The 11465-nt window shown below is 42.9% G+C and overlaps 1 protein-coding gene across 1 annotated transcript in view; it reads right to left on the bottom strand.

Moving 5' to 3' along the window:
• LOC110524885 (serine/threonine-protein kinase N2) overlaps window positions 1-7394 on the bottom strand; it is a 42663-nt gene extending 35269 nt beyond the window's left edge. The window contains exon 1 of the mRNA XM_090236411.1: window positions 6575-7394. Coding sequence (XP_090092537.1) covers window positions 6575-6595 — 21 coding nt within the window. The 5' untranslated portion in view covers window positions 6596-7394. The remainder of the gene's footprint in view (window positions 1-6574) is intronic.
• Window positions 7395-11465: the final 4071 nt, after the last annotated feature.

The raw sequence follows: 11465 nt of genomic DNA on the forward strand, positions 1-11465 counted from the left end.
CCAGCTGTGCCATCAGAGTCCCTGGGTTCGCGCCCAGGCTCTGTCGTAACCGGCCGAGACCGGGAGGTCCGTGGGGCGACGCACAATTGGCCTAGCGTCGTCCGGGTTAGGGAGGGATTGGTCGGTAGGGATCTCCTTGTCTCATCGCGCACCAGCGACTCCTGTGGCGGGCCGGGCGCAGTGCGCGCTAACCAAGGTTGCCAGGGGCACGGTGTAGCCTCCGACACATTGGTGCGGCTGGCTTCCGGGTTGGATGCGCGTTGTGTTAAGAAGCAGTACGGCTGGTTGGGTTGTGTATCGGAGGACGCATGACATTCAGCCTTCGTCAGCCTTCATCTCTCCCGAGCCCGTACGGGAGTTGTAGCGATGAGACAAGATAGTAGCTACTACTACAATTGGATACCACGAAATTGGGGAGAAAAAAAAAGGCCGATATGAAAGCGGACGTGCCTACCTACATAACGTAGGTACATGAAGTAATGACGCCACGTAAAATGTAGCGCTACACGTGCAACACAGCATTCCTAACCTGGCCCACAATGTCTGCTGTGTGGAGCGAGTGGTCAACAAGTCCAGCAGTCATTTGAAAGAGTAATTTCAGTGAAACAACTCAAAGACGAAATCCATTACAACACCAAGATAATGGAATTCATTACCCTTGACAATCAACCGTTCTCTGTCGTGGGTGATGTTGGCTTTCACCGACTGGTTACCATGTGCGCTATTGTTCAGATGTTGCCCTACCGGTGTTACACAGTAATAGTGTCACTGCTATTAGCTTCACGACATACTATGTTACACCGTTTGGGTCTTTGCTTGTCAAAAAAGATACATGTCAATAATAACACTATTTTGACTCGTAAGCTTTAAATAAGCTTTAAATTTGGACACGTAAAATAACACAGTTCTATTCTAGAACGTTGTGTGTTCTGAATTTGCACGTGCAAGCCAAGCGCCACCACTACTATCAGTAGCACTGTCACTGATTAAGTAGCCAGCTACTTAATCCTGTTGCCCAAAGCTAACGTTATAAGCAGCCAGCTAGCTTCATCTGGCTAGTGAAGCTCGACCTGACCAGGTTCTGTGTTGTGAAGCTAGCCACAATACGGATTAGGCACAATTGTGAAATTTGCGGCTTGCCTTCAAAATAAAAGTACCTCTTTGAAAAGTGATGCAGAAGGTTACAATTGGCGGAATGATGCCATTTTTAGAGTAGATAATGTTAAACAACGTTGGAATGTGAAGCAATGAAATGGGGTCAGTCTACTCGGTGACACCCACAGAACACAACTGTGAAGAGTTTACGCAAATACTAGCCTTGTAGCTCTTATCGCGGGACTGTTACTGTGTGAATCACCTCCCCAGTCAGCCTATTGTGTGTATTGACATTCATATTTCACTGTACAGCTTTACCTAACGATTGGGGATCAGTCTACTCAATACCTAATATATTTTTTCCCAACGTCCTCAGAGTTATTCGACTTCAAAACATCCATGCAGTATTGTTTTTCCTCTGGGATAGTGTTCAATACACAGGTTGACAATAAATGTGGATCAATTCACAGTTGTTTCAGAGTGCCGCAATAAGAGCTACGATGCTAATGTTCTCTGGGTGTCACTGAGTAGACTGATACCATGTCATTGATCCACAATCCATAGGTAAGGTTGTACAGTGAAATTAGGATGCCCCCCAATGCAATTCTAAAGTATAATACATCCAGTGTGATTTTTGTCAAATTAACAAATTAATGTATTTTGTTGATTTTATATAAACAACATTCCAACCTCGTTTAGCATGATCTATTCAATTATGCAATAATTCTACTATTTGTAATCATCTGCATCACTGTCAATTACATACTTTTATTTTGAAGGCTAACCGCAAAGTCCACTATTGTGGCTAATCCTTATTGTAGCTAGCTTCACATAGATGTGTCCGACCACCATTAATCAAATAAGAAGTCTTATAAAAATCAGGGTCATTTTAGATGATATCTAGCTATATAGTTAGCTAGCTAATACCCCCCAAAATACTTTTTGGTCAGTGTGGTTTGTGTAACTATAATTTAACTAGGCAAGTCAGATAAGAACAAATTCTTATTCACAATGACGGCCTACCCCGGGCCAAACCCGGACGACGCTGGGCCAATTGTGAGCCACCCTATGGGACTCCCAATCACGGCCGGATGTGATACAGCCTGGATTCAAACAAGGGACTGTAGTGACGCCTCTTGCACTGAGATGCAGTGCCTTAGACCACTGAGTCCATGTGTGTGTGTTAACTATTTTACTGTACTAGAATGCTTAAAAGGCCACTAAAATGTGTAATATCAGTATCGGGTTGTTTGGCAAGGAAAATATTGGATATCGGTATCGGCCAAAAATACCATGTGGTGCATCACCAGTTTAGTCCTTTTAAAATGAAGTTATACATGTATATTTGTGATAGGTCAAGAGTTAAATCTAGTTGTTTTTCATTTTTATTATGTGTTGTTGTTGGAAGAGCGCCATGGTCAGTTTAGCTCAGAAAATGGTCGCCCCATGTCAATCTCCCGTCATACGAGGCTACATAGTTCTACCTCATGAGCGGGCCGGTCGTGCTACAGTGTTGTACTTCTATGACCCTCAGTTGTTTTTGCAACATGCTTATTCGCTGAAAGGGCCGGCGGCTTTAGTGTTACGAGTTTCATTTTAAAAAGATGAGTCAGACTCCGACAGAAGAATGTAGAAATGTGGTTTCAGGCATTCCTCCAACATTGGAACCAACTTCCAGCTAAAATAAAGTGCTGGGCTGAAGGACAGGGTCTTAGCATAGCGAGAGACAGAGAAAGCGAGGGGGAGAGAGAGAGAGAAAGCGAGGGGGAGAGAGAGAGAGAAAGCGAGGGGGAGAGAGAGAGAGAAAGCGAGGGGGAGAGAGAACGCGAGGGGGAGAGAGAGAGAGAGAACGCGAGGGGGAGAGAACGCAAGGGGGAGAGAGAGAGAGAGAACGCAAGGGGGAGAGAGAGAGAGAACGCAAGGGGGAGAGAGAGAGAGAACGCAAGGGGGAGAGAGAGAGAGAAAGCAAGGGGGAGAGAGAGAGAGAAAGCAAGGGGGAGAGAGAGAGAGAAAGCAAGGGGGAGAGAGAGAGAGAAAGCAAGGGGGAGAGAGAGAGAGAAAGCAAGGGGGAGAGAGAGAGAGAAAGCAAGGGGGAGAGAGAGAGAGAAAGCAAGGGGGAGAGAGAGAGAGAAAGCAAGGGGGAGAGAGAGAGAGAAAGCAAGGGGGAGAGAGAGAGAGAAAGCAAGGGGGAGAGAGAGAGAGAAAGCAAGGGGGAGAGAGAGAGAGAAAGCAAGGGGGAGAGAGAGAGAGAAAGCAAGGGGGAGAGAGAGAGAGAAAGCAAGGGGGAGAGAGAGAAAGCAAGGGGGAGAGAGAGAGAGAAAGCAAGGGGGAGAGAGAGAAAGAGAGAGAAAGCGTGAGAGAGAGCGAGGGGGAATAAGAGAAAGCGAGGGGGAAAGAGAGAGCGACAGACAGAGAAGAACAGAGACAAATGGCAGCCTGATTGCGTAACTCACTAATTCCCCCTGTGGGATAACAGGTGTCCACGTGCTGTTTAAAGCAAAAGACTATTGGAGGTACACTGTTGTACTTTGTAACCCTCAGTCTTTTTCGCAAACATGCTTATTACTGACTGACTGTAATAACAATTTAGAGTCATGGGTGTAGTCCAAAATGGCCTCTTAACCCACATCTGACACGTCCCACTCCATCCACACTGTGACTAAATGGATAGTGTCTGCCTATAAACCAACGTTCCTACATTTAGGGGAGACCTCAACCTCTTTATTACATGTGTTATTGTACCACGACATGTTGAATACTGATACTGCTATTAATATCTGATTAATCTTGTCCGTCCGTCCCCCCCCCCCTAGTAGGGTTAATGTAATCTCATCCACCAGCCAGGTCTCTCTATGCAGTAGGCCAACAATTCACCGATAATGGAATTTCACTGACTCAGTTTGGTAACAGAATTGTGGTAAAATGTCTCTCTGTTTTTTTTTATGTGAACACGTTTTCCCGAGAACTCCGCTCCGATTGAACTCCGCTCCGATTGAAGAGTCAAAAGGTGACTGCAGAAAGAATGGGGTTTCAGCCTGACATGACAAACTACATTTGAATAAATGGGTTTTGCTTGTTGAACAGCAGTAGATGAAGTGGATTTACATTTTTTGGGGATTTAACTAGGCAAGTCAGATAAGAACAAATTCTCATTTACAATGACGGCCTACACCGGCCAAACCTGGACGACGCTGGGCCAATTGTGCGCCGCCCTTTGGGACTCCCAATCACGGCCAGATGTGATTCAGCCTGGATTCGAACCAGGGACTGGTTCTTGCACTGAGATGCAGTGCCTTTAGACCGCTGTGCCACTCAGGAGCCCATACGGTAACAGAATTACATCCGGTAACAGAATTACATTATGGGTGCCTGATTTGTACTACACAGAAGTGCATAATTATGAATATGAATATCATTCTCAACATCTGTTTCACAAGTTTGGACATCACAGTACAGCACAGCATTACTTTGACCACCAAACAGAAAGGGGAAAAAATATGTTATGAGGTGAACTGCTACTGTCCTCCCTTCCACATTGGAAGGGAAGACAGTAGCAGGAGACCCTATGAGGTGAACAGTGGAAGGGAGGACAGTAGCAGGAGACCCTATGAGGTGAACAGTGGAAGGGAAGACAGTAGCAGGAGACCCTATGAGGTGAACAGAATGCCAGTGGAAGGGAGGACAGTAGCAGGAGGCCCAACTGTGGTTTATGATCAACTACTATGATTTCCCATTGTAGCCAATTCAATTGCAGTAATTCTGATACCAAAATCTGTTTTTTTTTAACTAACAGAATTACATGTTTTAATCACTTAATAAATCATAAGCAAACTTGATATCAGTAAAAACACTATAACTAATTGGTAGGTCTACCTTTACTTGTGTGAATTTACATTTACATAAATCTTTATTTAACTAGGCAAGTCAGTTAAGAACAAATTCTTGTTTTCAATGACGGTCTAGGAACAGTGGGTTAACTGATGTCAGCTCGGAGATTCGATCTTGCAACCTTTCGGTTACTAGTCCAACGCTCTAACCTGCCGCCCCAACATTATCCTCCCTCATGACAAAATGTTAAAATATCTTCAAGAGATGTGGGGTTTTGGTAAAGAATTAAGACACAAGGCAATGTTTCTTAAAACTTACAGAAGGCAATTTTTTTTTATCAAAAACTAAATATAAAGTAGTTGTCAGGGGTCTTTAATTCAACAATATTGTGTGTTTTGATGAATTTCTAATACATTTTAAAGACCGGTAAAGGGGTCTTAGACATTTACCAAAGTCCTTTGCGTAGGCTTATTACACATTTTTGGGATAGATAAATGGTTATACATGCCTTAATTTCACCCCATAAAATAGAGACTCTTAGCTTCAATTTGACATGCCTCTATTAACTTCACATGGTGGTGCTCATGGGTCCTTTTACATGGAAATGCCCAGTAGCAAGTTAGGCTGGGGAACGAGGTCACATTCAACACAACCCTAAAGTGCCCCTCCAGACCAAAAGGCAGAGGTTGTACCAAATCATTCATAAAGGCCTAACTCAGAGGATATACATCCCCAACTGTTGGAATTCCATGTTCTTGATAACCACAAGAGGAACAATCCACTTCCTTGTTTGTAAAACCCCTTCCATAACCCCCTTACCCTCTGCTCTCCCCTCACTGCTCTGAACCCAAAGAGCTATACTCTAGTCACCTGAAGTTAATGAATAAAATATAATTGTATTTTGTCACATGCGCCGAAATACAACAGGTGAAATGCTTACTTACTACAAGCCCTTAACCAACAATGCAGTTAAGAAAATACCTTACATTTTTAAGAGCAGCAGTAAATAACAATAGCGGGGCTATCCTAGGTGGTCAGTTGGTGGACATTTTGCTGATTCATAACGATAAATAACCTATAGAGCCCTACCAGAGAAACGTGAAGTTTGAACAGAAATAATTTTGCTAATATAGGTGATTGTTCATATGACAATTGATAGGTATAACATTCAAAGTAGTAGTTGTAAGGGTCATAAAAAATAAAATAAAACGATGGTGCGCATTAATGGTGTAATCTTATCGTTCAATAGATCGTTATAATTCAATACGTGTATCGCAATAACGATTTTTGTCCATATGACCCAGCTCTATGAGGTGCCTTAAACAAACTGTCACACACACACAGACAGATACAGAGATTGGTTTGACATAATCTGAGTAACAGAGATTAGGGCATATTACTTTATTGATCACGTGAATAATTTCACTTCCGCTTTAAGAAGCAATCAAACAAAATAGGCTAGGGAGGGATTATGCAAAGGGCTACAATCACATTTTGTCTAACACTACAGCTGGACACAGGGTAACGAGGTATAAACAAATTCCTACCAAGGCCAGTCCTTTACAGAAATAACCATGACCTGAAAACGAAAGATGTCATTATAGGCCCACAAACTGTTGTAAAACATAGCGTTTAGTTGCAGAGTTCTTACCTGTAGGGAATCCGCCGCCATCTTGGTTTTTCAACTTTGAATAAAACTCGGGACAGAGGATATGGGACGACTCATATGAAGAAAGAATATTATTCCTCCCGTAGCCTATGCAGGATATTTTCCTAAAAATACGAATTCCTACTTCGTAAATCCGAAATCATCAGTAATCACCTCTTCTTCGTGATTAACATAGGAACTTTCCCATTACTGTATTTTTAGACTTCATTCTGTAGGCTTTTCAAAAAGATTAAACCGCAAAACAATCCCAAAATATTATCTTGTAGTTATCTCCCTATGTAGAACTAAAAATACTAAACGCAAGCGCTCCTATCCTGAAATCGTCCTCAGAAACACACCGAATTAAAAAATGTATGCGCGGTTCCGACTGAACGTTGTCTGCCAGTCCAGCAACAAATTCACACACTATATGTAGCTTTCAAAACAACTGTGAACTCGGAAATATCCGACTTCAGTGCGTTCAAGACAACTGGGAACTGGGGAAAAACGAGCTCTGACTGGGAAAAATCTTTTTGAACGGTCATCCAACTCGGGAACTCTGTAGAGTTTCGATTTTCCGACAAGAAGATCACTGACCCAGTTGTCTAGAAATTACCATAACCTATAGTCGCAGAGTGTGCTTTCCACACACTCTTTTCCACACGCCCACTACTTTCCTTTCGACACACCCACTCGTCCATTCCCCGGTCGCCATATTGGGATGCAGCTACCCCCTTCTTGCTCTAACCAATATAAACCACAGCCTGTCGTTTCCGATGGGAATAAATGCGCCATAGTGGGAAAAACAAGCAAGGAGGGGGGCAGAGCTAAAGACGAGCTAGTGAGATCCTATTGGCGCGTTCTCTAGCCTCATCTGCATATTTCCGTTAGGGAACGCCTACTTTGTGAAGTGCGCGTGTGCAATTACTCAATTCGCCTTTGCTTTGCACTCTTTCTAAACAACATGATTTTAAATAAAAAAACTTTTGCAAATGGTAAAGTAGAAAAATCGCAGTCCACTCTGTTCATAACATATTCTAGTTTTGGGAACATCAAACTGTATTGAGATCAAACGTTTCATCGCTGAGAACATTTGCAGAATTTCGGCCAAAATCCATCTTGTTCAATCTTCTCCCGCTGCCCGTGGGTGTAAACCATATTTGGTAGTATTTAATATTTAAACCATATACCATATTTGGTAGTGGGTGTAAACGCTAGCGGATGCTTCACATTTAAACATCCAGTGAAATATCTGTCTCATTGTTCAATCTGTGCTCTAAACGAGGCAAGATTAGGTTGGACCATTCTAGCCAACGAGAGAGCGGACACGCGTATGAACAACAGGCACAACGGTTTCCACTAGTTACAGCAGCCACAAAGTCAAAGAGCGCTGTATTAAGGTCAGCCATAAGGTTATTGTTAGGTTTAAAATCACATTTTAAGAAGAGACAATGCAGAAATAAACGGGGTTTATGACTTTGTGGCTGTGGTAACTAGTGACAAGTGAAGACAACTGCGATATACAGTGTTTTTCTCAAAATTGCCGGGATGTCACGGTATTTATTTTTTTATTTTTATTAAACCTTTATTAAACTAGACGAGTCAGTTAAGAACAAATTCTTATTTACAATGACGGCCTACCCAGCCAAACCTGGACAACGCTGGGCCAATTGTGCGCCGCCCTATGGGACTCCCAATCACAGCCAGATGTGATGCAGTCTGCATCAGTACACTTATCAATACACTTGCAACGACCTAGCTAAATCAAATCAAATTTTTATTGGTCACATACACATGGTTAGCAGATGTTAATGTGAATGTTGCGAAATGCTTGTGCTTCTAGTTCCAACAGTGCAGTAATATCTAATAACATGTAATCTAACAATTCCCCAACAACTACCTAATACACACAAATCTAAAGGGGTGAATGAGAATATGTTCATGTAAGTATATGGATGAGCGATGGCCGAGCAGCATAGGCAAGATGCAGTAGATGGTATAAAATACAGTATATACATGTGATATGAGTAATGTAAGATATGTAAACATTATTAAAATGGCATTATGTGCATTGTGTAAAGTGACCAGTGATCCATTTATTAAAGTGTCCAGTGATTGGGTCTCAATATAGGCAGCAGCCTCTGAGTTAGTGATTGCTGTTTAGCAGTCTGATGGCCTTGAGATATAAGCTGTTTCTCAATTTCTCGGTCCCCTGCTTTGATGCACCTGTACTGACCTCGCCTTCTGGATGGTAGCGGTGTGAACAGGCAGTGGCTCGGGTGGTTGACGTGCTTGATGATCTTTTTGGCCTTCCTGTGACATCGGGTGCTGTAGGTGTCACGGAAGGTAAGTATTTTGCTCCCTGTGATGCGTTGTGCAGACCTCACCACCCTCTGGAGAGCCTTGCAGTTGAGGGCGGTGCAGTTGCAGTACCAGGCTGTGATACAGCTCGACAGGATACTCTCGATTGTGCATCTGTAAAAGTTTGTCAGGGTTTTGGGTGACAGGCCAAATTTCTTCGGCCTCTTGAGGTTGACCAGGCGCTGTTGTGCCTTCTTCACCACACTGTCTGTGTAGGGGGACCATTTCGGTTTGTCTGTGATGTGTACGCCAAGGAACTTAAAACTTTCCACCTTCTCCACTGCTGTCCCTTCGATGTGGACAGGGGGGTGCTCCCTCTCCTGTTTCCTGAAGCCATTGATCATCTCCTTTGTTTTGCTGACCTTTAGGTGAGAGGTTGTTTTCCTGACACCACACAGAGAGCCCTCACCTCCTCCCTATAGACTGTCTGGTCGTTGTTGGTGATCAAGCCCACTACTGTTGTGTCGTCTGCGAACTTCATGATTGCATTAGAGGCGTGCATGGCCACGCAGTCGTGGGTGAACAGGGAGTACAGGAGTGGGCTGAGCACACACCCTTGTGGGGCCCCAGTGTTACGAATCTTCTATTCGACCACAACAAGCCACACATAGACCCAGTGCGAATAATCCATACTTTTTTTTTTTTGTTAGCTTGGTTTCCATCCTATTGGCAACATAGTTTTCTTATGAATATTCCGAAGTGCACATAAAAATACCTTTTGTGATTCAATTCCCTTGTATGCATGCCGAATAAAAAAATACAAGTTAAACGGCTTTTCATTACATTTTCAACTGTTTTCTCACAAAGAAATGTTGCAGTGATATAGGGAGTGTGACCGCTGTGGTTTTGGCAAGTCGTGTGCTCCAGACCAGGGTTTCCCTGTAGTGTGACTCCAAGTTTACATTCATATGATGGTTATTATATCAACATTTGCACATAAAAGTGTTTCCACCGATATATGCATCATTTATTTTACCGACACAAAAAATGTCCCACTGTTTCGAACAGACAAATTATCTTTCTGGAATTTATACAATTGTACCAAAACTTCCTGTTTGCATCACAGCTGTGATAAAAAAATAATATATATATATATATATATATATATACACGATATGACTTTACACGCATGCAAACTGGATGGAAACATGGCTATTGACCTCCATACAACAACTCCTTGCTTGGTGAGCGGGGAAAAAAACACCACCTGCTGGTGAAGACAGATTTGGGGCCCAGTTATCCCTTTCTCCTCTTCTTCTCTTCTTCTCTGGTGACACTCCAGCTTAACTCCTCCACACTTACTGGATTGGTTGAAAAGAGAAGAAGAAGGAACACCAGTAAGGCATTCAGGTATATTACATGAAAGTTATAAAATAGTTATGTCATGATGATAATATCATAGACATTTTGGGTGGGAGAAAACATCAAGTCGTTAGCAGAGTAATAGGGGCCAAATAAGAGGGAAATGCTAAGATGTCTCTCAGAACTATGTCAATAGCCCCCGCCCATTGTCAACATGTATGGAATTTGCATATGGATTATAGACTAGATTTGTCTTTTTTTTTTCTCTATTATCAGAGAGTGCCTGGACCACCAAGATAATAAAGGGATGGATATGGTAACAGGGATTCACTTTTCCATCCCCCGTTCGCAAAACCCAATTACTTTAAGTTGGAACAGGTATGTGGTGTATTACCCTGAAACAACAACTAAAAAGGATTAACCATGTCTTTATTATATATACTGTAAAATACTACCTATATTCAAATAATAATTACATAGGAAAATTGGTGGCTCATAAGAATTTTCTGAATTAGTTTATTGTTGATCATTTTCAACACAACACAACCATACATAAAGCTGCAGGTTGCCTAGTGGTTAGAGTGTTGGACTAGTAACCAGCAGGTAGTCTAGTGGTTAGAGTGTTGGACTAGTAACCAGCAGGTTGCCTAGTGGTTAGAGTGTTGGACTAGTAACCAGCAGGTAGCCTAGTGGTTAGAGTTTTGGACTAGTAACCAGCAGGTAGCCTAGTGGTTAGAGTGTTGGACTAGTAACCAGCAGGTAGTCTAGTGGTTAGAGTGTTGGACTAGTAACCAGCAGGTTGCCTAGTGGTTAGAGTGTTGGACTAGTAACCAGCAGGTAGCCTAGTGGTTAGAGTTTTGGACTAGTAACCAGCAGGTAGCCTAGTGGTTAGAGTGTTGGACTAGTAACCAGCAGGTAGCCTAGTGGTTAGAGTGTTGGACTAGTAACCAGCAGGTAGCCTAGTGGTTAGAGCGTTGGACTAGTAACCAGCAGGTAGCCTAGTGGTTAGAGTGTTGGACTAGTAACCAGCAGGTAGCTTAGTGGTTAGAGCGTTGGACTAGTAACAAGCAGGTAGCTTAGTGGTTAGAGTGTTGGACTAGTAACCAGCAGGTAGCCTAGTGGTTAGAGCGTTGGACTAGTAACCAGCAGGTAGTCTAGTGGTTAGAGCGTTGGACTAGTAACCAGCAGGTAGCCTAGTGGTTAGAGCGTTGGACTAGTAACCAGCAGGTAG

The sequence above is a fragment of the Oncorhynchus mykiss genome, chromosome 5 (assembly GCF_057628025.1).
Source record: "Oncorhynchus mykiss isolate SJ-2025 chromosome 5, ASM5762802v1, whole genome shotgun sequence".
Classification (NCBI taxonomy): Eukaryota; Metazoa; Chordata; class Actinopteri; order Salmoniformes; family Salmonidae; genus Oncorhynchus; species Oncorhynchus mykiss.